Consider the following 27,390-nt stretch of genomic DNA (forward strand, 5'->3'; position numbering starts at 1 on the left):
TTGAAAATTATAAGGCAATTGTCAGAATACTCAGCAAAGGGCTGGAGAAATATTCTTCTCAAGAAGAAACCTGCTTATTAATTAGTGTAGATAACAATATACAAAACAGACCAGCAACACAGTCGAGTGTGAAAGTATGTGTGAAAATGTTCCTCAAGAAAAGCAACTCAAAGTTGAATTGACTTCTTCAGAATCTTTTTATTTACCATAATGGTGGAACAATCATCTTCGTGTTGTTATTGGTAGCCATCTTTTTTTATGGTTGTCCCTACTTCTACACATCCCTTGGCTCAGCATACTAAACTGCCATCAAGTTTGGTTTGAATTTTGAGCATAGTGTGCATGACTCAGTCACTCTGACGATAAATGCAGTGGGGAAATGTTAAAAGGTGTTTATCCCTCAAGGATTTCTTTTGATTCCAACATCTCTTCAAGGTCATGAAAAACCCTAGATGATGAGATACAGAAGCAGTTCCTTTTTGCTGGTATAGAGACTTCAGATCGCTTCTTCCCATTAGAGTTTTGAAAGGTAGCTCAAGCTTTTGGTTCCAATTGCTGCCTTTGGAACAACGCCTTGCTCTGTCTTCTCTCTTGTTCCTGCGGTCAACACTCAAAAGTACTAAGAGAAGAAGCAGTTGGAGGCCACCACTTCAAAGAGTGAATTTAGTGCCACGGGGTCCCTTCTAAAGGAAGCTTATTGTCCCTTCTTCCCACAACAAGCTAAGTTACAGGAACAGGTTAGTGAGAGCAGTTTTCTGCTCTGCATGGCTCTGAGAAGTACAGAAGGACACTCATCTAAGATTTACCGTATCTTTCGGACTATAAGGCGCACTGGTGTATAAGACGCACTAAGATTTTGAAGAGGTAAGTAAGAAAAAAAAAAGGTTTTGCCCTCCCTGGAAAAACGGGTCCATTTTTCACAAAAATAGGACGAGCGGGGCGGGGCTTCCAGGGGCCAAAAATGGCTGTATTCGGTGTATAAGACGCACCAACATTTCCACCCTCTTTTAGGGCGGGGAAAAGTGCATCTTATATTTCAAAAAGTACGGTAGCATGTCGTCCGGAGTGGATGCCACTTTAAATTTTGGGAAACCACCTTCATTGGGGACTTGGGGGAAGCCACTCCGTGTTCTGTGGACAGCCTCCAGGCTAGCCTCCAGCTCTTGATGGGTTCACACACTTGGGGCCCCGATGACATGAAAACCCAAATTAACTGTTGTGGTTTACCATGTGGAAATGCAAGCTACGACCGATAAGGAGAGCACGAACTATAAAAACATAAAGCAGCCCAAGTCAAGCTGAAAAAGGAGAGCGGCATTTGAAAACTCATCAGGTGGTTCGTGGCCTTTGAACCACGGGTGAAATCCAGCAGGTTCTGACAGGTTCTGGAGAACCGGTAGCGGAAATTTTGAGTAGTTCGGAGAACCAGCAAATACCACTTCTGGCTGGCCCCAGAGTGGGGTGGGAATGGAGATTTTGCAATATCCTTCCCCCAGGAGTGGGGAGGGAATGGGGATTTTGTAGTATCCTTCCCCTGCCACGCCCACCAAGCCATACCATGCTCACCAAGCCACGCCCACAGAACCGGTAGTAAAAAAAATTGAATTCCATCACTGCTTTGAAGCCCCCTATAAGTTTGTGAAGAGAAAACTCTTTGGTAGGGTGCTTTTGACACTAAATTGTGGCTATTATTGAGGTTGTCACCAGAGTCCTGTTGGGTTGATGTTTCTTCATTATTTTGGTTGAATTAATTTTAGAGGTCGTCCTCAGCTTACAAATGTCGTTTAACGACCATTCAAAGTTACAACAAAGTTACGACCTGGTTATGAAGTTACGGTGGCTAAATACCATCCCGTGGTCATGTGATCATATTTTGGGTGCCTGGCAATCCAGCTCACCTTCACAGCTGTTTGCCACATCCTGTGGTCACGTGACTTCAATTTTCTATTTATTTATTTATTTATTTTGTCAGTTTCCAGCTTGTACTTCCCGTTTCCAGGAAAAAAAAAGGTCCATTGAGGAAAATGGATCTACTTCACAATCACCAAAAAACCCACTTTATAACTTGAAATTCAGTCACATGATGCCTCGGCTTGCGACTGCAATGACCTACGGCCGTAATTCTAAGACGCCGAACTTGTCGATCAGAAAGGTCGGCAGTTCGAATCCCTAGTACAGGTCTCCTGCGTGAGCAGGGGGTTGGACTAGATGACCTCCAAGGTCCCTTCCAACCCCATTACTGTTACTGTTATTATTATGAATTCCAGGCTCAATTCCAGTTGTAAGTTGAAGAATTACCTGTATTGAGTTTTTTATTGGACTACAAATGGACAAGAACTAAAAATAATTACGGAAGTCTATAAATATAATTTTTGTTATATTAATTTCCTTTGCTATTTACTGCGAAGTTCCCTGCGGCAGCGTACCCCACCCCTTTGTTCACCATCTAGGATGGGCCTTGAATGCAGCAATAAAGCAGCTTCCTTTGCAGCCATGAAAATGCCGGTTGGCTGAGCAATTGTTTCAACTTGACTAAAAGTTATCATTTATTCATCAAACATTGCTTGCTTGGGATGACTAGAGTCAAACTTGCCTGTTTAATGGAGCAGGTGCCTCCATACAGTCCAAGTCCCAGCAGACACAGAGGGAAGGCAATCTACGGTATATCAGGGCAAAATATTCTGGAAACTAGGAAAGAAACAACAGGGCCACTTAAAAAAAATATATCACACTAAACAGGAGAAAAATAGAAGGGGCTAAATCCAGAGGTGGGTTTCAGCAGATTCTGGCCGGTTCTGGAGAACCGATAGTGGAAATTTCGAGTAGTTCAGAGAACCGGTAAAAACCACCTCTGGCTGGCCCCGCCCCCATCTATTCTCTGCCTCCCGAGTCCCAGCTGATGGGGAGGAAATGGGTATTTTGCAGTAACCTTCTCCTGGAGTGGGGAGGGAATGAAGATTTTACAGTATCCTTCCTCTGGAGTGGGGAGGAAATGGGGATTTTACAGTTTCCTTCCCCTGGAGTGGGGAGGGAATGGAGATTTTACAGTATCCTTCCCCTGGAGTGGGGAGGGAATGGGGATTGTACAGTATCCTTCCCCTGGAGTGGGGAGGAAATGGGGATTTTGCAGTAACCTTCCCCTGGAGTGGGGAGGGAATGGAGATTTTACAGTATCCTTCCCCTGGAGTGGGGAGGGAATGGGGATTTTACAGTTTCCTTCCCTTGGAGTGGGGAGGAAATGGGGATTTTACAGTTTCCTTCCCTTGGAGTGGGGAGGAAATGGGGATTTTGTAGTAACCTTCCCCTGGAGTGGGGAGGGAATGGAGATTTTACAGTATCCTTCCCCTGGAGTGGGGAGGGAATGGGGATTTTGCAGTAACCTTCCCCTGGAGTGGGGAGGGAATGGAGATTGTACAATATCCTTCCCCTGGAGTGGGGAGGAAATGGGGATTTTACAGTATCCTTCCCCTGCCATGCCCACCAAGCCATGCCACGCCCACCAAGCCACACCCACAGAACAGGTAGTAAAAAAAATTGAAACCCATCACTGGCTAAATCATTACCACCCAAGGCAAAAAAAGTAGAAAAAAAGGATAACCCGTCATAGTAAGCCATATCTTACGGAGTCCTACATTTTATTTAAATCTTAGATAATTCTGATGTCGGTTTGTAGAAGGAAAGTCTCGCAACTGCCCTTGATGCCGTGATTTTTTTTTCAACACTTTTTCAGGTATACAGGTAGTCCCTTGACTCACAACAGTTTGTTGAGAGACCAAAGTTACAACAGCACTGAAAAAAGATGACTTATAACCGTTTCTCACAGTTACGGACCTTTGCAGAATCTCCATCATCACGTGATCAAAATTCAGGTGCAACAGACTCCTATTTATGACGGTTGCAATGTCTCGGGGTCACGTGATCCTCTTTTGTGACCTTCTGACAAGCCAAGTCCATGGGGAAGCCAGTTTTCACTTAACAACCGGGTGACTCGCTTATCAGCCGCAGTGATTCTCTTAACAACAGCGGCAAGAAATTTCGTAAAACGGGGCAAAACTCGCTTAACAAACCTCTCACATAACAGAAATGTTGGGCTCAATTGTGGTCGTAAGTCAAGGACCTCTTGTACTAGGCTGATTAGCTCATCCCCACTGAAATGTTTAGCGTTCATAGAACTGCAAAGTGCTAAAGGTAGGACTTACCTTTGGCCCAATGGAGGTAGAGGGTTCTTTATGTCCGATACCTGATTTTTTTTTCTTTAATTTGGTAGGAACAGATGTTCAAGTAACAACCCTGTGGCTTATCTGATATGAAGAGTACCATGGGATGTGGCACCTCGAGTTATGATTTTGTGGACACCACCAACCTGAAATTTGATTATATGCTTTTTGAGGGACAATGGCTCTCTCTCAAAATTTCTTTCCTAATTTTACTAGTAAATGTATTTCATCAGAGAACTACTTTCCATGAGACTTTTGGTAGGTCTTTAAAACCAGTGCAGTGTAGTGGTTAAGGCTAGGAGTAAGGAAACCCACATTGAGAATCACCTTTAGATGGGTAATTCTGGCCCATTCATTGTGTCTCAGCCCTAATCTATTTCTCAGGGAAGTCAAGACTTAGAAAGAGGGGATCTAAACAGTGGTGGGATTCAAATAATTTAACAACCGGTTCTCTGCCCTAATGACCAGCTAGGTAGGCATGGCTCGGTGGTCATGTGACCATGTAGCCGTAGTCAACTCAATGTCACTCACATCGATGGGCGCTTCGCCTTAGCTGTTACAATGTAATAAGGGTTAACCGGAGAGGCAGTTTCTGTAAGCAGGGCAATAAAGATTAGGCTAGAAATAGCACCAGAATGTTTCCTTCCTGCCTTCCTTACAGGATTAGCCCTGTAAAGTGGGAACAAACCAAAATAATATTTCTTCCAACAACCGGTTCTCCGAACTGCTTAGAAAGTTAACAACCGGTTCTCCCGAATAGGTGTGAACTGGCTGAATCCCACCACTGGATCTAAATCAATAAATAAACAACATTCTCTCTATTTCTAACATCGACATTTTTTTTCCAAATGTTCTGAGACTTTGCATTTTACACTTTGGTGGTATTGGGTTCACATACAGATTTATAACCTCCAAGAGGGCAAATTTTAAGGATTGGTTGAAGATGCACGTTCAACTGTAGACCAACGCGGCCCACTTCCCCCCACCTCATTTTTCCAGGTAAGGTCAACCAATGCACTCTGTGAGCAAAGAACGGGGGAAAAAAAACACAACCACTTCCACACATTAAAGAATCTACCAAGACACCACTGAGTACAATTCATATATTATCCAGTTTCACATTCTCAAAGGATATAGCAACTTATTCAACAATCTTGATACAAGCGAGACAGCCATGGTTGAATGTAATACTTAAAGGACTTCCAAATACCAAGCAATAAAATATCAACACAAAAAAAAAAAAAAAATATTGTGCAATTTCTCGTTACTATGCCTGACTGAATCAGTTACAGAAAAAAAGTCTTTCTCATCAAGCTTTTAACTGAACATTAAACTCATCTTACAGATTACAGTTATTATTATTATTTTTTTACTCTTTAATAATTAATTGCACAAAAACCACACAAAATCTTTGCATGATGCATAAATATTTCCTCATTACACATGGTACAAAAATACTCGTACATCTTTGTTCGGTATTCCCATAAGGATTGCTGATTTGGCAAGACTGGATTTTTTTTCCAATCCGAGGGATGTGGAAGGGAAAAAAAGTGAACTATTTTACAGCTGTTCTAAAGATAGAAGTTTGACAGAAAAACAACAACAACAAAATAAACAAAAACCCAACAACCCTGACTTAAATTGGGGGAAGGGCAAAATGGACCGGAAAACCCAGTGCACTGTACTTTGGAGAAGAAATTTTCTTTATTTCAAATTCTAGTCAAGGCTGAACAGGGAAAGATACCCTGGAGGAAGAGGAAGAGGAAGAGGAAGAGAGAGAGAGAGGACAGAAAGTGATTGTTTTTTCCAAAAGCCACGTCTTGACAGAAGCGAGATGAAAAAAAAGAAAAGAAAAGAAAAGGTTTAGTGATCAATAGTTAGTCCAAGATCTACTGCTAGGGTTACACAAATGCTAGACCAAAAAACGAATTCTGCACACTCACACACCCAACAAGTTAAAGTGTTTTTTTTTTTAAGTCATGCCAGAAAACATGCAAAACTGAATTTGTCTTTTTTTTTTTTGCTTCCTTCAGCAAAAACTGAATATTCTGGATAAGAAAAGTCTGGATATTGCACTGTACGCAGCTAGGCCACAACTGCGTGCCAGCATCCCAGCTGGGAACATACGTACGCGCACGCCCACACCAAAAAACGGGTGTATCGACAAAGGCTGAGTGTCTCCTGAAAGGACTCAAAAGGTAGCTGGAGGAGAAACTCGGCAACAGCAAGGTGGCAGGGCTTAGCAAGATTGAGGGGAAGGGAGAGAGAGTTTGGGAGAAGGGCGAGCATGGCCCCTGGGGGAAGAGACAGAGGAGATGGACGTTCAGAGTTTAGGAGGGGGGGAATCCATAGCTTCATTCATAATACGGCCAAAGTGAAGTTGGGCCCTTGGATGGTGTCCAGGGGAAAAGGCCGAGAGAGGAGGTTCCCAAAGACTCCTTCATCCTTCATGCATCAGTCCATGGAGAGACAAGAGGGGGAAATGTGGGCCAAAAGCAGCTCTTGGAAAAAAGCAAGAGAACATATTATGAAGGCTAAACTCCTAGACGTCGTTCATCATAGCCCCACCAGCAGTGGTGGGATTCAAGTAATTTAACAACCGGTTCTCTGCCCTAATGATTTCTTCCAACAACCAGTTTGCCAAACTGCTCAGAAAGTTAACAACCGGTTCTCCCGAAGTGGTGCGAACTGGCTGAATCCCACCACTGCCCACCAGCATGCATGGAGGAAAGTATTTGCCACCCGTTTTCCCAGGCTGTTGTCTAGCCAGAGGGCACACTCACCTTTCACTGGCTGAAAAGAACCAACCCCACTAGAGAAGATCGTGTCTTCTCCACCCACACCCAGGACTACTCCTCTAGGCGTTGCAACCCGATACTCACTAAAACTAACAGAACTGCCGGGACTTCCATCCTTGTTGGGTAGCGTCAGAAGGAGGGTACCAGCGCATCTAGAAGAGAACGATAAGGAGCGTGTGAAGTGGGAGGAGTAAGGTGGTCAACCAAGAGTAGGCAGAAACACTCTGCCTAGGATACATCTGTCCCCAAGGCTCAATGGTGATCAAGGTTCTCCCAAAGAAAAATATCAGCTCGTTGCTTACGTTGCTTTCACAGTACCAATAGTTCTTTCAGACTGCAGAAGCTCTGGTTGTTCCTTAAATCTCGTAAGAAAATTTCTTCACATCTCAAAGGGTAGACTAGCTCTAAGGAGAACATTTTTGAGGCCTTGAAATCACCTTTGAAGCGATTCCAAAGTTGAAAACATGGCAGCTGTATCATACTAGGTCACCCAGTGTCACTCAAGGTTGTCTAGTCCAGGGGTCTCCAACCTTGGCAACTTTAAGACTTGTGGACTTCAACTCCCAGAGTTGAAATCCACAAGTCTTAAAGTTGCCAAGGTTGGAGACCCCTGATCTAGTCTTCTACTCCCAGCTCCTCTTATTACATCCAATTCATACTCCTATCACCCCCATTATTCCACATGTAGGCTATTCAAGTACCAACTCTCTTTTTCTGCACCGCCTCCTCCTAGCTTTAAGCACACCAGGCCTAAATCCCACCCATGCTTCATAAGCCCATCTGCAGGAAAACACGTTTGAGTCCTGCGCGCTGTGAAAGAAAGAGCTGGGTAATAAGAAACGAATGCAGCAGGATCACCAGTGTAGCAAGCAAGAATTTGAGTTTTAAGTGGTCCTTCAGAAGGATCCAGTGAGTGCGATTTGGCTGGCCACTTTCATGTCACTTGGGCCTAAGTAAAAGCCCTGTCAGGTAAACTCAGCTTTCCTAGGTAGACCAGACAGGAAACGCAACCAAATGAGCTAATCTCACTTCATTGTAAGGCTACAATAAAAGAATCTCGCAGGTCTGAAAGTACAAATTTCTGACTGTCTCCTTTACAAACTGAGAAGCTAGGGTGAGCCTCTTCTCAGTCTCTTTTTCCACCCATTATCCAGTTGAGGGCTACGTTGTCTCTTATCAGACTGTTCCTTAGGCAGCATTTCTTCACCTGCCTCTCAAAGCCTTCTCACATTCTATTCCGGACACAAAGAAAAGATGATTTAAAAGAAAAAAAAAATCCTTATTATCATATCCTTGAATCTCCTTTCTCTCCCAATTCTTTGCACAACGTTGCTATTATTTGTTTTCAGAGTTATTTTTCTTTTGGGTGAACACCCTTTCAAACATCTGTATCTGTGCTTCTTCTGCTAGCAAGTTCTCCTTGTGCACAGCTGATCTTTATTTTTCCTCTAGCCTATAATTATCGGTTCATAATCATAGGGCTGATAGCCTTTGCATTTTTCTGAGATTTGGGGAGAAAAAAATTAACACATATAATAGAAAGGCTAAAATGACAACACTTTCTTTGTCGTCTTCTGTTCTCTGCTTAAGCCCAGCCAACGTGGTTTGCTCAATAACACAATATCGGTCTCACAGCTGCAAAATCTTTGCGGGCTGCCTATCTGAATGCTTTGCTTCCTAGAGGAAGATCAAAGCTTCCCCCACAGGCTGCCTGGACTACGTTCAAAGAGCTCCAAGCCCATCAGTTTCCAAGCAACTGGTCCCATCCTTGACTTGTTCCACTGCGTAAAAGTTTCTCCTAAAGTTCAACCAAAAGTCTATCTTGCTGGAACATAAAATCCTTTCAACCTTAGGGCTCCTTATGGAAGATCTTCAGAGTTTTGGAGTTCGTGTCGCTAAGTCTGCCTCCTCTCCTTATTCTACATTTGGGTAGAAAGTGCCAGTTAGAAGCTTTGATTCCCTTCCCCAATTAAAAAGGTGACCAGGATTATCCAGAACCAGGGGGTTAAAAGAGGAACTACATTCCATCCAATCCGCTCCAAGAAAATAAATAACTCAGCACTCATATCCTTCATTAGGACAAAAGCATTATTCCAACATCTCAAGTCTGTTTTGCAGAATTTGGGAATTTTAGATGAATTACAATGTCGACTGGCGGCCCCCAGGGGGGGAGCCTTCTCTGTGGGGGCACCTACTATCTGGAACGAGCTCCCCCCGGAGATACAGAGGATCCCGGATCTGCGTACCTTCCGTCGCACGCTCAAGACTTTCTTATTTCATCAAGCTGGCCTGACCTAAGTTTTTCCCTTTTTTTTAAATGGAAATTTTAAATTTGGTTTTAAATTATTGGGGTTTTAAATTTGTTCAGCCAAGTTATTTAATTCATTTTATTCTATTTTAAATTTTGTATTTATATGTTTTATTCTATGGCTGTTCACCACCCTGAGTCCTTCGGGAGTAGGGCGGTATACAAATTCAATAAAATAAATAAATAAATAAATAAATAAAATTACATTACATTTGCTTCCATTTTTAATTCAGTTCTTACTGACTTAAGAAGGGAAGACTGTTGTTAGTTTAGATTGGGGTTTGAGGAAATGGCCTATCCTCAACTTGTTTTTCATAGCTCTTCATAGTTGTTAAAAGACAACCCTAAATGAACTTTAGTTTGAGCATATAACACATATAGGAACTTTATAATCTCCTATTCTAAATTGCCAGGAGAATCGTAGCCACCCACGCTCTAGTTCTTCTAAAAAAAAAGGGGGGGGAGGGAGATGTCATTAATCAAGTTTGTGATCAACACTTGGTACTTTTCAAACCGTTTCCAGGGATCCTTTTTGGATCCCGAGAAGCACCTTCTGGTTCAGAAGGCCCAGGAACTTTCATGATAATCTGCTGGCATCATTTTTTCACCTATTTGCCAATCTCTTTTTTTCCGATCATCCACAATCTTGCAAAGTTGAAGAGCGGTCCATTTGATAGCCATCCACATATTATGGTTTCACATCGGCTCCTCCCAGCCGTAGCTCAAAAGCACTTCCCGGATTCCTAAATCCATCTCCCCCGCACATCTGGAATCAGTTTTGGCCATTCGGCCTCGGCAGCTGAAGGAGAGAAGGATCTGCCTGGCCAACCGGTATGCTGCTCTTGAGTGCTGTGGTAGCATTCAAAGGAAGCACCTGGGAACACAAATGTCTGTGGAGCAAAGGTGCTTCTTCAAGAGGCAACTGGACTTCCTTTGTTTTTCCTTGAAGACTTTTTGCTTCTCATCCAAGAAGCTTCTTCAGTTCTGACTGAATGATGAAATCCTTCCATTCGGTCAGAACTGAAGAAGCTTCTTGGATGAGAAGCGAAATGTCTTCAAGGAAAAACAAAGGAAGTCCAGTTGCCTCTTAGAAAAAAAAAAAGCACCTTTGGGAGCTGAAATGCCTTCAAACGGCTGCTTGATGCCAGCCCACTTCCTCCAATGAAGCTTCTCCCCCAACAGCTTTTAAATGCACAACAATAATTCAATAATTCAACCCACCGTGCAATGCTTTTTTTAGTCCATTTCTTACCTCTGCACACCAAGTAATCCGGTCTAAAGCAAAAAGCATCTTGTTTTACAAACCTATCTCCATCCCTGCCTTAGAAGAGGCATTCCCCTCCAGGTAAGAGAGGATGCCTCACCTTAAGGCTGACGTTTGCCGTTTCCACTACAGATGTAAAATTCTGCTGCTCAGTCAGGCCACTCTCAGATTTAAATATGGTTACCGCTTAGCCCCTTTCCAATCATTACTTCTTCCACGGTCCCTTAACACACACATTGTGCCCCAGATTGTTTACATTTCCTTTTCCGGTATCATCACGTCAAAGTCAGAATTTTACTCATTTTGGAAGGAGGGAAGAAAGAGAGAGAGGGAGGGGAAGAGTGTGAAAGGAGACTTTCCCCCCCAGATTCCAGCCAAGGGAGGGGTTTCCTCCCCCTGGCAGAGTCCATAGCGTGACTGATATGTGCCAGTTGACTGTGTGGAAAAAAAATAAATTTGTTGTGTGCTGTTGTTGCTGCTGCTACTACTGCTACTACTACAACCTCCCTCCCCAGCAGGTGAGTGTGGTGAGTGAAACAAGGTGGTCGGGAGGCACTCCCACCCACCCCCGACACCACCAGGTGACAGGAAACCTTCACGATGGGTTTCCTTTTCTCCCCCCCCCCGGGTGGGATAAACCTATCGGTGCTCCATGGGGAGCCCAAGAAGTGCCATGCTGTGGTGCCCGTATCATATGCGCCAAGTTGGCCAGAGGTGGGTTAGAGAAATGCCTGGTTTTTTTTCATGTCGCTTGGGCTTTGGGTGGGTGAATAGCGTGGAGGCCCATGCATTGGGTTGCTAAGGAACAGAAGGGGCAAAAACAAAATAAAAGCTTGTGGAAAGTTGAAAAAAAAAAAGAACAAAACAACCCACTGTGCCCCAAATGGCAGAGAGATATTTTCGTCTTACCAGCCTGTTCCAGATGGGCCCATCTTGAGAGGCCTCTGGGAATCAACTACTCCATTCTAGCAGGGGTTAGTCAGGACTTTGAGGTCCCACCTTTCCAAGGCCAGCTCTGAGCTTCAGGGCTAGCCTGCGTAGGCATCCTGGCTGCAGGTCACTGAAGACATCAAAGGAGGGGTCATTTCAACCAATAGTTGGCCATTGTGGGAGCCCCTCGGGAGGGGACAGGAGGCTTGTTTGATGGGTAGTAGAGGCCACTGGGTAGAGGACATTTCTTGGGTGAGGTCAGGGGTGGGGGAACCGGCCCTGAGAGGCAACAGAGGTTATGAATTTTCAGTGTCCATCAGTTCATTAGAACAAGGTTCATGGAATCTCTCCATCCTTGGGAGCTTCTCTTCCTTAGGGACCCGTGGACCTTCCTTGCCCAAACACTTCTCAGATCATTGAAACTGGGGTACTTGTTTTCAATAGAGGAAAAGCATCAGTACCGTAGATGGTCTAACTAACTGAACCTCCTCTGAAGATGCTTGTTCTTCAACCAACCTGTTGTCCTTCAGATGCATCGCCCTTCAATTCTCATCATCCATAGCCCAGTCTCTTCTCATTCTAAACATCTGGAGGCTACCAGGGGCTAGGGAAGATTATAGCCCATTGTGTGCAACCCATCCACTGGGTGATTCATACATTTACACTGAGTCATAGCATGGCTTGTTCTGAGCTGATAGTATTTGTGAACATCATCACCAAGCTTTTTCAGACGAGTTAAAACAAATCATGGCTTAGTGAGTCTAGACACAGGTTGGTTAAGATTTACTATGGAGCAATTTAAAAAAATACACAATAATTGAAAGATCAGGGTGTCAAACGAGTCTAGAGATGATGGCTGGGTCAAATCATAGAAGAGCCTTGGTACTACAGTGGTTTAAAGCACCCTGTTATTAACACAGCTGCCTGCAATTTACTGCTGGTTCGAATCTCTCCAAGGCTCAAGGTTGACTCAGCCTTCCATCCTTTCTAAGGTAGGTGAAATGAGGACCCAGTTTGTGGGGGCAATAAGCTGACTTTGTATAAATATACAAAAGTATGAAGGCTATTGCTTAATGCACTGTAAGCCGCCCTGAGTCTCCGGAGAAGGGCGGCATATAAATCAAATTAAAAAAAAAAAAAAAAAAAAGTTTGATCCCCCTAAAGCATCACTTAGAGTCTTCAAGGATGGCCAAGAATTTGCACGTAAGAATTGTCCATTTCATTTCCTTGAACTTTTGACCCATAAATAACCTCCCCGTTCACTATACCAAGCAGCAATGAAACAGAACACTTTGATTGATTAAACACGTAGGCCAAGGGGTTAAGCAAACCATTATACTCCTATCGAAAAATTGAGAAAACAATTCTTCCCATTATTTCATGAAGACACCAGAATTTCAGCCCGTGCGGTGGGTGGAGCTCTGAGTTACCCGTTGCTTAGTAAGGAGAGTGAAGTAATGTTTAACTGAAAAGGCTTTTATGAGTAACACATTCGTTTTGCTTTAAAGGACAAACCTGCAGACTTCAGCCTGGAGAAAGCTTCTTTCTAAGGGGCGAGAAGAAATAATCGCAGGCCTCTGTCCCCCGTTGTCCAAATTATAAGAACACAGGACCTGCCGATGGTCTTATAATTGGCATGGCACTTTTCCGAGGCTGAATCTTTAAATTTTGCACCCTCGGTCTGCAAAGCTTGTCCTTTGCAACCTATGTTTAGCCAAGAGTTACTATAAACTCTGCATCATTTCTGTAGAAGTGTTCTGCATTCTCTAAACAGCGGGCCAGGGAGATGTAAGCATATAAAAGCGGAAACGGAGTGACTTGTCAGAAATGATGTTTGTCCAAAGTTCCTTTGTTAAGCGAATGGAAGCAAGATCGTTCTCCGAACTCTTTTGAAAAAGTGGAACTTTTTTTTAAAAAAAAAGCTCCTTTCCCATCTTTTATCTGTTTTGTTTTTTTAGATTCTAATCCTAAAACAAGCGTTTGTTTGTAATGGCATCCATGTGCTTGTACATACACCCACACATGTAGCTTAGGGAGTCTTTTTGAGGTGAAGCTTCTAATAATTTTTTTTTTTTTTTTTTTTTGCAATCAGGAAATGAATGTGGATTTACTAAAATTCCCCTTAAGGGATAACTCCGACTCCATGGAATGAGAGAGAGAGAGAGATGGAATGAGAGAGAGAGAGAGAGAGAGAGAGAGAGAGAGGGAGGGAGGGAGGGAGGGAGGGAGGGAGGGAGAGAGAGAGAGAGAGAGAGAGAGAGAGAGAGAGAGAGAGAGAGAGAGAGAGAGAGAGAGAGAGAAAGAAATTATAATTTGTAAAAACAGTTATTTATTCCCTCCTTTGGACCTTAATGTGCATTTTATCTATTTTACCCTTGTTTGTATACATTCTTATGGCTTGGTCACCATGCTAAATGATTAGGCTTATTTTTATTAGACTTATATGCCACCCTATCTCCAACAGACTGATGTTCTTCCCTCCTTAAAACAGCTGCAGAGCACTCTATCCTTAATTCCTCTGACGGAGGAGAAAGGGGTCAGGCCATACAAGAGCAGACTTTCTTGTATTGGCAGCAGAACCAAAATTAACAGTAGTTTAAATGGCTTTTACAGGGAAGAAGTTCAAGCTGACTTCATAGCATGCTTTGCCAGATGGAAACAGGCCTTTCAATCTCCCCATAGGGAGCTCCTCGGATCGGACGCTGTCCAGAAATGGAACATGACCGTCTCCTTCTTATCCATCTCTCCAACTGTGGGTCACCTCCCTGACTTCTCTTCCTTTGAACGCGAGACGGTCAATTCCTTTCGCCGCCCCCCAGAAGAGGTAAAATAGGCGTTGACTTTCCCTTCCATGGCTATTTGGGACGGGATCAAACTACCCATCCTTGTACAATCTGAGAAGTTGAAAAAAGTTAATCTTTGTTTCTCAAGAGGCCGATTCCTCCGTGCTTGCTGGAATAGGGCAGTTCATTTGGAGCTAGTGTTCTTTTAAGTGCTTGGATTCCCTTGGAGCAAGAATGTCCAACCTTGGTAACTTTTAAGACCTGTTGGACTTCAACTGCCAGAATTCCCTAGCCAGGATAGCGTAGCTGGCTGGGTGAATTCTGGGAGTTGAAGTCCACAAGTCTTAAAGTCACCAAAGGTTGGACATCCCTGCCTTGGAGGTCTGCTTAATTAATTTCCTCTAACAAACCTGCTTGAGAAGCTGAGGTAGGGGTGGGATTCTACTGGTTCGGGCCGGTTCGGGTGAACCTGTAGCTCCGACAATCAACTGGGAACGAACCGGTTCGTCCCGGCAATCAGATGGGCCCACCCGCTTGCCCACACTATTTTCCTACCTTTTATCTTCTCAGCTGATTCATGCGGTAGAGCAGATTGCGGCACAAATCAGCTGTGTTACTCCTCTGAAGAAATCAGAAAGTGAAGATTTCTTCAAACTGCGCATGCAGACGTGCGCGTGCAAATCGCACGATCACCGAACCGGTTGTTAAATCGGGAGGATCCCAACACTGAGCAGAGGGGAATGGCAGCCCACTGTTTTTTTCTCAAACTGAAGACAGATTTAAATTTGTTTTTTGAGCCCAAATTATTTAATCTATTTTTAATAGCTTTTAACTTTTGTATGTTATTTGTATTTTTATCTTGGCTGTACACCACCCTGAGTCCTCCGGGAGTAGGGCAGTATACAAATATGATTAAATAAATAAATAAATAAATAAATAAATAAATAAATAAATAAATAAATATTTATTTGGAGGATAGAAGCTTTCTCCCTGAGGACGCAGGCTATTTTTGGTTAAGAGGGGAAGAATCTCTTGGGTCATCAACTTCTCCACCCACTCGCTGAAATTCTCCACCCTCTGCACGAAATAAAAGGCTTGAAAACAGAGATGTCCTGTCCCGTGCGAGAGGGGGCTTCACACCCAAAGGAAGAAACAACAACGTTCAATTGTGGGCTCACCTGAGCGTGAAGAGCAGCGGCAGCAGCGGCAGCAGCTGGATAGGTGAAAGCTGCATGTGGAATGGCAGGGGTTAGCTCCGTGGTGTACAGGGGGTAGGGAGCCCATGCTTCTGGAGAGGCTGGAATCAGGGCAGCTCCAGTCAGATCATCTAGAAGAGGAGAAGTAGCAGAAGGTCAGCAAATTCGCCCATCGGGAAGGAGGAAAGCATGGAGTCTCTTACAGGTTTGCAGAGGGGTGGGGGGAGAAGGAAGATACGTAGAGGAAAGACCACCTCATAGTTGGGAGAGAAAGCTTTTGAGCCCAGTGTCACATTTTTGAAGTCCTATCTTGGTCTTTTGAGAGCTATAGGGGAGTTTAGCTTGTGATGTCACCAGAGGGACGATGAACCCAAAAGCATTAAACTCTTTTTGGACAGAACGATAGCATTTGGCAAAATCCAGAGATGCGGTGGGGTGCTAAGAGTTTAGGGGTGAATTTAGGGGTGTCTCGTGCATGTGAAAAAATAATCCAAAAACATCACAGTGGGATCCAAAGGTGCTTTTCAAAAGGCCACCGGACTTTCTTGGGGTTTTTTTCCCTTTGAAAACATTTCGTTTCTCCTCGCAAGATGCTTCTTCAGTTCTAACCGAATGGTCAGAACGCAGTCAGAAGGGTAGAAGCTTCTTGGAGGAGAAGCGAAATGTTTTCAAGGGGGAAACCCCCCCAAGAAAGTCTAGTTGCCTCTTGAAAAAATACCTTTGGGACAACCATGACCTGGATGACTTGAGACAGTGGTGGAATTCAATTTTTTTTACTACTGGTTCTGTGGACGTGGCTTGATGGGCATGGTGTGGTTTGGTAGGTGTGGCAGGGGAAGGATACTGTAAAATCCCCATTTCCACTCCACTTCTGGGGGAAGATATTGTAAAATCTCCATTCCCTCCCCACTCCAGGGGATGGATATTGTAAAATCCCCATTTCCACCCCACTCCTGGGGGAAGGATACTCTCAAATCCCCATTCCCTCCCCAACCTTGGAGGAAGGATATTGCAAAATCCCCATTCCTACCCCACTCTGGGGCCAGCCAGAGGTGGTATTTGCCGGTTTTCCGAACTACTCAAAATTTCCGCTACCAGTTTGCCAGTACCTGTCAGAACCTGCTGGATTTCACCCCTGACTTGAGACTCTCGTTTGTGGGAGACCCACTAGGAATGTGCACACTGACACCTTCACATGCCTTCCCAGAGACCCCCAACCCCAACGTCTCCCCCCCCTCCTTGCTTATTGACTTTCCCCCCTTTGCTCCTCACAAGGATCTCGTGCAATGAAGTGTGCGCCTAGGGCAGGGTGGAGGTTGGTGGGGTTTGGTGTGGCCATCAGCTTGCTCTTTGCCATCTTGGTGTTGGCCTTGGCAAACTCTAACCGCAGCGTCTGGGGATTCTCTGGGTCGAAGCGGATCCCCTGCAGGAGGTGGAGAGAAGGAGAAGGGTTACGAGAGTAGGAAAAAAAACCTGCATTTGCTCATCCAAAACCAATTGGCTGAAGACTGGGACTCATATAAATGTGCAGATACCCTACCTACGGAAGACCCAAACTTGATTTAAGCTACTTCCTAAGGTTATATTTCCCTGAAACAAATTCCACCTGATATAAGTCTTAAAAATGTGTATATATATATCTATATATATATGTAGGTCTTTGGTTATTCAGGTTTTCTCCCGCGTAAAATTGGAGGTGTCTTGGCACTGTTTCGACGAAGTCTCATTCGTCATCTTCAGGCTAGTGTTTTCGGATTTGTGCTTCTAGGAGCAATGGTTGAAGCACGAAGCTTCTAGGAGCATTGCTCCTAGAAGCACGAAGCCGAAAACACCAGCCTGAAGATGACGAATGAGACTTCGTCGAAACGGTGCCAAGACACCTCCAATTTTACGCGGGAGAAAACCCGAATAACCAAAGACCTACATACACACATACACACACACACACACACACACACACACACACACACACAGGTGAGCGATTAAAGGGATAACAGTATAAGCAATTAAAAAAAAAAAGAAAACCAGCAACAGAATCACTGCTTGCAAAGCCTGGATGAAATTGAGACTTTCTTAGAATTGCTCAGAATTCGGCTTTTTTCCCCTTCCTTTTTTGTCTTAAAAATTGATTAAGGCTCTAGACACCACCCATCCCCAAAAAGCAAAAATCCAGATCCGCCCACTCAGGGGCATCACTTGAATGTGCCTCCTGTGGTCAAAATATTTAACTTATATGGGGCTCACCCTCCACTTTCCACACTGTCTGCCCATTTCAATTTAGGGATGCAAATATGTTTATGGAGAAGCAACCTTGCCTTCCAGGTAATGGGCAATTAAGATTTATTTGTTATTGATTACATTTGTTTGCCACTCATCTTGTTACACCCCTTCCCTTGTATCATCTGTTTAATTAATAATATTCATGTGAAAAGCTGCAGAGCGTTTGACTGGATATACAATCTCCGAGGTGATGTATTATCACTGCTGCACCAAATTCCATCTTATCTTAAGCTCATCTTAATTTTCCTATAATGTGGTGTATTGCTCAACCTTGGAATTCCCCGTGGCTGTCTGAAGCTGAATTATGGGAGCTGGTCACCAAGGATGAGAAACACTTCTGTAACAGATGCTGATTTATTAAAATCATTTACAACACTGTTTTGCCATATTTTTAGTTTAGGAGTAAATGAAAATATTTAGTATAACCTTCCCATTTACCCCTATCTGACATTGGTAGTCAAGGTGTGTGCTTCTGGCCAGTCCTTATCAGTTCTTATTGTCCTGTGTTTATGACACACATCCATTAAGTAGCAGGAAAGAGAGATCTCCCTATCAGTCAGAGTAACTAAGATATGAGCAGAAAACATACGGTAGCTTTGCCCTCTGCGTTGAACTGAGGCCAAAAGCAATTAACAAAGTTCTGACGTTTAGTGAGCACCGAATGCAACAAGAGTGTACATACTCACATTCAACGCATTCTTTGCAGCTTCTGCACCAGAACGGCTGTCGAAAGTAACAAACCCTACTGGCTGGGAAAGACAAATACTTTGAGCCACACGCATGTACATAATCCTGACCAGATTGCAGATACAGAACTCAAAGGGTAGGGAAGAAAGATCTCCTATGAAGCCCCAGCAAGAGTATCTCTGTAGGGTACTTAAGAGAGTCTTCATTCAATTTCTGGAGAAGCCATCAAGCAGGCAGCCTCCTAAAAGTCCTGGAGCCCCAGATGCCGTATTTTTCGGAGGATAAGATGCACCTTTTTCCCCCCAAAAAGAGGATGAAAATCTGGGTGAGTCTTATACACCAAATGTAGCCCTGCCCAGCTTCTCAAATGGAGGTTTCAGAGGCTGAAAAAAGCACCAGAAACAGAGCTTCAGAAAAAAAGCCCCCAAACAGAGCTTCAGAAAAAAAGCCTCAGAAACAGAGCTTCAGAGGCTTTTTTTCTGAAGCTCTGTTTCAGAGGCTTTCAGAGGCAGAAATAAAAGCAAAAAAAGGCAAGGCACAGAGCTCACAACCAACGAAACTGTTGCTAAAATTCACATGATTGGGGGTATTACAGGAGGCCGATCCACCCGCCAATCAGCTTTTTTCTTATTTTCCTCCTCAAAAACTAAGGTGCGTTTTATACTCCGAAAAAATATGGTATATATTTGTTCATTTCCATTGTTGTTTCCATTTCAGCCAAGTGCTGTTCCTTACAGCAACCAATCTCTGGCCCGTCTGGCTAAGGATGAAGCATCATCATTTGTATAGGTAGCCTTCCCCAGGCAGGATGCTCCAGAACAGGTGAGCATTATTGAAACAGAACCACACATCTGGGTGGCACTAATACCCTGTTTCCCCATAAATAAGACATCCCCTGATAATAAGCCCAATCGGGCTTTTGAGCGCATGCGCTAAAATAAGCCTCCCCCCCGAAAATAAGCCCTCCCTGAAAATATTTAAATACAGAGCTGGAAATCAGGTACGACGGCAAGAGGAGCCCCACCTTGCTCCACGCGTCCCAAAATAATAAGACCTCCCCGAAAATAAGGCCAAGCGCTTATTTCAGGGTTCAAAAAATATATAAGACAGGGTCTTATTATTGGGCCCACAACAATCTGGATCCTCGTTTTATCAACCTCAGAAGGATGGAAGGCTGAGTCAACCTTGAACTGGTCAGGATCGAACTCCTGGCAATGGGCAGAGTTCACCTGCAATACTGCACTCTAACCACTGCGTCACTCCTAAATTGGCCAGGCCTGTTCTAGAACAACATGAAGTAACCTTCACCAGACCTGGTGCCAAAACAGAAGCCTAGGTAGATGGGCTATTTTGCTAGCAAGTAGAACATTTCTTCTAGGACCCAAACTCAGCTGGCTCTCTCACTGCCGAGGGGGATGATCTAGGACAGAGGTCTTCAAACTTGGCAACTTTAAGACTTGTGGACTTCAACTCCCAGAATTCTATGGGAGGCTGGAGAATTCTGGGAGTTGAAGTCCACAAGTCTTAAAGTTGCCAAGTTTGGGGACCCCTGATCTAGGACCCTGTTTCTGAAGCTGGGTAATCTCCAGCGGTGTAGACTTCAACTCCCAAATTTCCACAGCCAGCACAGCCATAGATTAGAATTCTGGGAGTTGAAGTCTACATGTCTGGAGGTTGCCAAGGCATTTGGACAAGTGCTCTGGATTGCTTAATTGAAGCATCAGCTATAATCCTGCAAGGTTCCTTTCCCTTAGATTTTAGGAGGTGAACTGGTCCTTGATTTAAGCTGCACTGGGTGGCTGCCAGAACAGGAGTTAAGGAGAGGCATTACCTGTTTGGATGTTAGTTTGATCAGTGATCCTTCATAACCCTAGAGAAAGGAAACAGTAAATTTGTTATATCGATTGCCGTGAAGAGGAAAAAGTTAAACTAAGATGCAGTTACTATTCTGACCATATTTTCCCCATACACACACAATTTGTCAACTACTGTGTTTTGCTAGTTGCAATACAATTGTGGGGTCCTTGGTGCTCTCTTGAGCTTGGTGGTTTTCATTACCCAAGTAGGTAACATCATCAAATGTCTGCAAGGCAAGAACCAAGGGTCACGATTCTACAGTTCAGCCTGAGCTAAGTGTATTTCCTTTGTACTGTAATACAATTTTCAGGCCAAAATCCCTTCGGTAAAAAGACCGCTTAATCAATACACTAAAGCAGGGGTCCCCAACCTTCAGACTTCAGGGACCACCAAATTCATAATTTTAAATCCCACGGACCACTAATGATCTGCCTAATGACCAGCTGGGTGGGTGTGGCTAGGTGGTCATGTGACTGGGTGGGTGTGGTAAATTCGATGTCACTCACATTGAGCAGCGCCTCGCCGGTTTCTACTCACCTCTCCCCTCCCAGCCCCTCCTCGCCTGCCCGCCCAGGCTCCTTAGTGCCCCAACAGGAAGCAGTTGTTGGAGCTAAGCAGCCACCAGGAGAAAGAGTTAGCAAAACAGCTCAGTTCAAATTGGATCTGACCGAGAAGGAGACTCAGCAGAAGCACCTCAGTGAGGACTAGGAGCATAGGCTTTCCAAGCAGAGGGAAGACCTGCGGGAGTGCAAGGCCAGGTACTGGTGCTTGGAGGCTCAACGGGCTGAGATGGTCAGCCAGTTCCAGGCCATGATGCAGTCCCATTGGAACAAGGCCCTCCGGCTCTTCGCCACCAGTGGCACTTCCCTCCAGCCTTCACCCAAAGCCCCGCACCAGGAGGCTGAAGCAGACCCCAAGTCAGAATTTCTGCCCACCTCCGACCCACACAAGAAGACCCCGAAGGGGGAGACTCTCTGCAGCAACACAAGCGTTCATTGCACATATCTGTCCCAGGGGCCCTAGTTTGAGGACCCCTGATTTAGTGCAATATAAAAAATTCAAATAATTTTTCTGCGGGCCACCAAAATTTTCTCGCAGACCACCAGTTGGTGACCACTGCACTAAAGAATGTAGAGTCACAGGAAATGGCCGCTTTCTATTGAATCAGACCAGTGGGTGGATTTGATTCTGCATCCTTGATGCCAGAGATGGAAAGCAAACAACTCCAGATATTGCAAGCTAGAATTCCCAATAGGTCTCACAGTTCCTCTGCTATGTGCTCTCTGGGATTGATGTGAGTTGTAGTTCCAGAAAGTCTAGAGAGCTGTTTTTGGATTCTAGCAGATTATGGAACCATAACCCATAATCTTCCCAACCTACCCTGGTTCTCTTTTCTTACATAAGTTTAATGTATATTTGGGGCTTTAAGTAAGCAAAGGAAATAGGGCTGGTCCAACAGCATGGATGGAGCCCAAGGCAGGAAAATTGAACTTGTGGAATCCTGGAACAATTCTTTTTCCGTCTTCTTGGTGAGGTCTAAGAGACAGCTCAGAACTTTTGACATAACGATGATTCGTTTAGTGACTGAAGTTACAGCAGCACTGAAAAAAATGTCTTGCAGCTATTTTTCACACCACTGTTGCAGCATATCCCCATGGTCACGTGATCAAAATTCAAATGCTTGGCAACCGACTCGTAGTTATGACGGTTGCAGTGTCCCGGGGTCATGTGATCTCCTTTTGTGACCTTCCTACAAGCAAAGTCAACGGGGAAGCTGGATTCACTTAAAGACTATGTTACTAGCTTAACAACTGCGGTGGTTCACTTAACAACTGTGGCAAGAAATGTCGTAAAACGGGGCAAAACTCATTTAACAGCTCTCTTGCCTAGCAGCAGACAACATGGACTCAATTATGGTCATTAAGTCAAGGATTACCTGCGTGTTGAGAAGATGCTCTACTATTGAACAAGAGGGCTTCCCCAGTTAGACCCAGGCATTTGTTTTTTAGGTCTTGCTCACCTTAAATGGTCGAAAAAGGAGGTACAATTCTCGGGGCTTGATGTCCACTGGAAGGCCACTCACAAAAAGTGTCCGTACCTAGGGGAGACAGGGAACCATATATCTCAACAGAGTTCGAGATCATTGGACCTCATAGTTACCGTATGGTATTTACGAGAGTTGAGGTCCTTCAGGTATGAGATCACATGACCTGATGAATCCCAGGAAGAGGATGAATTCAGGGAAGGGTGTTCTCCATCCATGTGGAAACAAATGTTCTCGTCTGAGTCACATGAAATTGAATCCCATCTGACTCAGGGCCAAGCTACACAATGTTAGATAGGTAACAAATATTTAAAAAAAAAAAAAAAAATTACGCACCAAAATGACTCATTTTCATCGAGACAAGAGCAAGCAGAGGAGGCCATTTTCATCTCTCAGCCCACCACCCCCATTAAAAAAAAAATGATCTCCCAACTCCCACAGGTAACTTTAAGAGGTATAAAATCTCCCACTGGTACCAATAAAAGCTTTTCTATTTGCAATGTGGATAGCTATTTAACAAAAAAAAAAAACCACACCTTTTGGAGAAAGAATCAAATTGCAATCTCGACAAAAAGTTTTTCTTCTGTACCTAGATAGGGATTTTAAAAACAAACTTCCTCTCCCGTGTTTAAGATAATCTGATATTGGGGTCTTGCAGAATCAAGGAGTCCACTGAATGGATGCACAGATATTTGGTCTCCTTGCCTACTAAGAGTTTAAAGGTTGCAAGAAGTAGATGGAACTCATTCATTACTCCTTGGGGAATTCTGGGAGTGGAGGTCCCTGCATTTTCAAGTTGCCAAGGTTGAGAAATACTGTGACACAGTGGTGGAATTCAATTTTTTTTACTACTGGTTCTGTGGGCGTGGCTTGGTGGGCATGGCAGGGGAAGGATACTGCAAAATCTCCATTCCCTCCCCACTCTGGGGCCAGCCAGAGGTGGTATTTGCCGCTTCTCCGAACTACTCAAAATTTCCGCTACCGGTTCTCCAGAACCTGTCAGAACCTGCTGAATAGCACCCCTGCTGTGACGATCTTACGGCAGTTATGGACAGAGGGATTCTGAAATTTTAGCTTGGGAAACATAGCACATACTCAACATTTGCTGCAGAATCTAGACAAGGCCCTTGGTTCTGTAAAAAAGTGGTTTTCCAGATGAAATGCCCTCTTCACCAGGTTCTTCGCAATAAGGATGTTTGGCCAGCGATATTCTTAATGGCAACCTTGGCTATTTTGCTTCTGCTAACCTACTCTCAGCTAAGCGCAACCAACAGTATCTTGAAATTAAACATGAGCCCTTTTTTAAAAACCATACGCTGCTAATGTTATTGTTTAAGATCATTAATTCTACCCTAGCAACTATTTCTTGATGAAGATTATATTACACGTCAAGCTTGTTTGGAAATTGCAGAGACTTCTTGTTTAGAATTTTATGCAAGGTTTTGCAAACGTTGACACTTTTCGAAATGCTTCTGAGAATCTGGTAACTCCGCAAGTACCAGTTTAGGTTTTGGCCATGCTTCTTCAATGCAGCATCTTTTTAGTTGCTGCACAATTAAAAATGACTGTTTTCAGGAACATGATTTGATGTCCAACTGTAATTTCTGACAAACCTGGGCATAATTCTCATAGCGATATTCTCTCTTCCATAGGCTGAGGTTTTTGATGTCATCTCCTGGTGTGTGTTCTACTAAGAACTACCGTAGCTTTGTTTCTATCTAGCCCTTGAAATCTAAACAGCAACACTTGGACCACATATTGTTCACATGGCTTTACTCAGAGGAGATGACAATCTCTTGGCCTGCTGGACAATCTGACGAAATCTTTGCTGCTAGGAATGCAATCAGTTGATGCAGCTTTTGCTGCATTGAGAAAAGAGGCACATCTTTTAAGCCTCCAAACAACTTGCCAATTTAGCTATAGACTAGGGAGAGCTTGTTTTCTGGACCAAGCAAGTCCATACACACGTGCACAAATGTGGGATCCAAAAGAACATTGAAGCAGAATACGGGGGAGGCAAAAACAAATAGCAGAAATATCTAATGACGTGCTCTTGACAGGGTGACAATTTTGACTGAAACGTGACGGCAGTATGTTCACCTAAGACACAAGTCACAGTTCTCTAAAAAAGCAGCTTGCTCGATTTACTCCTAGCCTCAATTCACATAATAGGATGTCTCAGTTATGGATAGTTTAGGGTTGCAGCTGCTGAACAAGAGCCCTGGCATCCTCAGAATCGGGAAAAAAGTAAATGGTTTGTTGTGTGGCTGTTTGGGTGGTTTAGGGGTGGGGAATTTGTGGTGGGTGGTGGGGTGTTTGGGGATTGTTATGTGTGTTGGACCTGGTCTTTGGGGGTTAAGTGAATTTCGTTGGATGGGTATACTGTGTATACACGTACAATGACAATAAAGTTATTATTATTTATTTATTAAATTCAGCCCTCCGTTTGGGCCTTGATTGGGGTAGAACATGAGTGTTCCTCAAATATGCCGGCTCTGGATGCAGCTAGGAGCCTGCTGTTGATGTTCTCCCAAGCTTTGTCTCATGTCCGGAGACACAATGCAGCTGGAAGCACTTGACGCGAGCCAGATGGAATGCTGAACTGCACCCGTCAACTTTAAATATCTAGACTTATAAGGCCCTGCGCAGTATCAAAACATACCCAGAGCTTGCAAAACAAAATTGTGGGAAGGAAAACACTTGGGACCTTAAAAAAGAGGTTAGCTTTAACACCATGTTTTAAAACGATTCTCCCTAGAGACCAACAGCTTAATGAAGCCCCATCTTTATGGAGGGTTCATCTAAGCTGGGGGTGGGGGTGGGGGTGGTGGAAATCAAAATAAGTTCTCTTGTAATTTGAGAAAGGTTGAAAGATTTGGAATGTGTTGATTAGATAACTTCTAAACTTTTAGGAAGGGCTGGACAGCCAACTCTCAAAGTTGGAATTTAACTGGTTTTCCTGCACTCTGAAACAGTTTGGCTAGATGTTCCATGAAGCCCTTTTAAGCTTCAGAACTTTCTGATTATATTAGAGATAGCTGCTAACAAACTAAACCATTTCTATATCATTTAACAGAGAGTTAGTGGCTGCTGTATCTTTCCAGAGAGTGTGTGAATCAGCTTTAAAAGGGCCATAGCTTAATAATAAAGCACCTATTTCACATACTAAAGATCTTATTTCAGAACCGATTGATAGTCTGTGGAATGACTTGCCTCCAGAAGTTGTGGGTGCTCCAACAATGAAGGTTTTAAAGAAGAGATTGGACAACCATTTGTCTGAAATGGTATAGGGTCTCCTGCTTGAGTAGAGGTTTGGACTAGACCTCCAAAGTCCCTTCCAACTCTGTTATTCTGTTATTCTATCAATGGTTTTCTAGTGTAATCTAAGCAAGGTTTAAATGTAGTCCATCAACTATGACATGAGAGGTATCACATGTGATGAACCCTAACTGTCTTCTCTGAAGGTTGAAGAACAGAAACAAGGGAGATGCTTAAATTTGAACAAACAAGTTGAATTATAGTTAAGGAATCCAGATTAGTTTTTTGCAGATTTCAATCCAGAAGAAAGTTGGGTTTATCCTGGTAGGTTTTAGTACTTTGTGGCAATGCCTGACTTGGGAGTCTTACTTGGTTGGGGGTGTTACTTAGAACCCTGACAACTCGGACTTGCTTTCTCTTGAAACCGAGCAGTTAGCAGTAGCAATAGCACTTAAGACTTATATACCGCTTTACATTGCTTTACACCCCGCTCTAAGCGGTTTACAGAATCAGCCTGTTGCCCCCAACAATCTGGGTCCTCATTTGACCCACCTCGGAAGGATGGAAGGTTGAGTCAACCTTGAGCCTGGTGAGATTTGAACTGCCAAATTGCAGGCAGCCGGCACTCAGCAGAAATAAGCCTGCAGTACTGCACTCTAACCACTGCGCCACCATGACTCTTAAATTCCCGATCACCGATAACAGTTATTAACAATATTGGTAAGGGTTTATGCAATTCAGTGCTTTTGTGCTGGATTATTTTCTCTCCTGTTTTCAGGGTGAGGAGGCCCAAACCCAGGTACCAAGCAGTTTCCAGGTGGGTATCCATATCAGTTTCCCCTTCCAAGATGCAAGCTGTTAATGCAGCAGGGAGAACAAGCAAGCTCTGCTTTCTGGCTTACAACACCCCAACCTTTGTGAGCAGTCAAGCACAAATTATACACATTTCAGCAAAGCAAGAGAGGTTGAACTGGGAACGTTCGGAAAGCCGTTCTGAATAGAGCAGGGCCCCCCAAACTTGGCAGCTTTAAGACTTGTGGACTTCAACTCCCAGAATTCTCCAGCCAGCATAGCTTTGAAGACCTCTGGAATAGAGCCTCATCTCCAGCAGGGTGTTGAACCTTTCACAAAACGGGTTTATTTTCCATCTTAGAACCCCAAGCCTGGAAGGACTGCGGTTGTGAGAGTAGAACCCTCACTCACCATCCCTGACAGGCACAATAGCTAAAGACAAGAGTAATGGCTTCAAATTTTTCAACCTGCTCAAACTTCCTTCTCCTAACAAGAAACAGGACAATTTTAACATCAGCATCTAGCACATCATATATACGGATTAACAGAGTTGGAAGGGACTTTTCTAGGTCATCTAGTCCAACCTCCACCCCACACACCCAAAATCAGGAGACCCTACACCATTTCTGACAGGTGGCAGTCCAGTCTCTTTTTGAACGCTTCCAGTGATGAAGCTCCCACAAGTTCTGAAGGCAACTTCTGTTCCATGGGTTGATTGTTCTGTCGGAAAATTCCTCCTTATTTCTTCCTTATACTTCAGGCACTTGGGAAATTAACTCTGGATTCATGTCATATTATAAACCATAAAGCAAAGTTGACGCTGACTTGATGGTCATAATCATCTACTTGTTCTATACGGTGCTTTCCTTGAAGACTACCTGGAACCTTCAGCTTAATAAGAAAATATCAGCATCCATGCTAGGTGCTCAGTTACAATAATGCCATGTTACCCCTCTGAATAACCAGATTTATGAGG

The 27,390-nt window shown here is 43.9% G+C and overlaps 1 protein-coding gene across 1 annotated transcript in view; it reads right to left on the bottom strand.

The window, feature by feature from the left end:
* Positions 1-5,306: 5,306 nt before the first annotated feature.
* RBPMS2 (RNA binding protein, mRNA processing factor 2) overlaps positions 5,307-27,390 on the bottom strand; it is a 34,277-nt gene continuing 12,193 nt past the window's right edge. The window contains exons 2-8 of the mRNA XM_070953898.1: positions 22,341-22,418; positions 20,295-20,333; positions 18,463-18,525; positions 16,769-16,919; positions 15,479-15,627; positions 7,100-7,167; positions 5,307-6,718 (exon numbers count right to left, since the gene is read on the bottom strand). Coding sequence (XP_070809999.1) covers positions 7,105-7,167; positions 15,479-15,627; positions 16,769-16,919; positions 18,463-18,525; positions 20,295-20,333; positions 22,341-22,418 — 543 coding nt within the window. The 3' untranslated portion in view covers positions 5,307-6,718; positions 7,100-7,104. The remainder of the gene's footprint in view (positions 6,719-7,099; positions 7,168-15,478; positions 15,628-16,768; positions 16,920-18,462; positions 18,526-20,294; positions 20,334-22,340; positions 22,419-27,390) is intronic.

Source organism: Pituophis catenifer, unplaced genomic scaffold (assembly GCF_029215685.1).
Source record: "Pituophis catenifer annectens isolate HBS135680 unplaced genomic scaffold, rPitCat1.0.hap2 SCAF_14, whole genome shotgun sequence".
In the NCBI taxonomy this organism is placed as follows: domain Eukaryota; kingdom Metazoa; phylum Chordata; class Lepidosauria; order Squamata; family Colubridae; genus Pituophis; species Pituophis catenifer.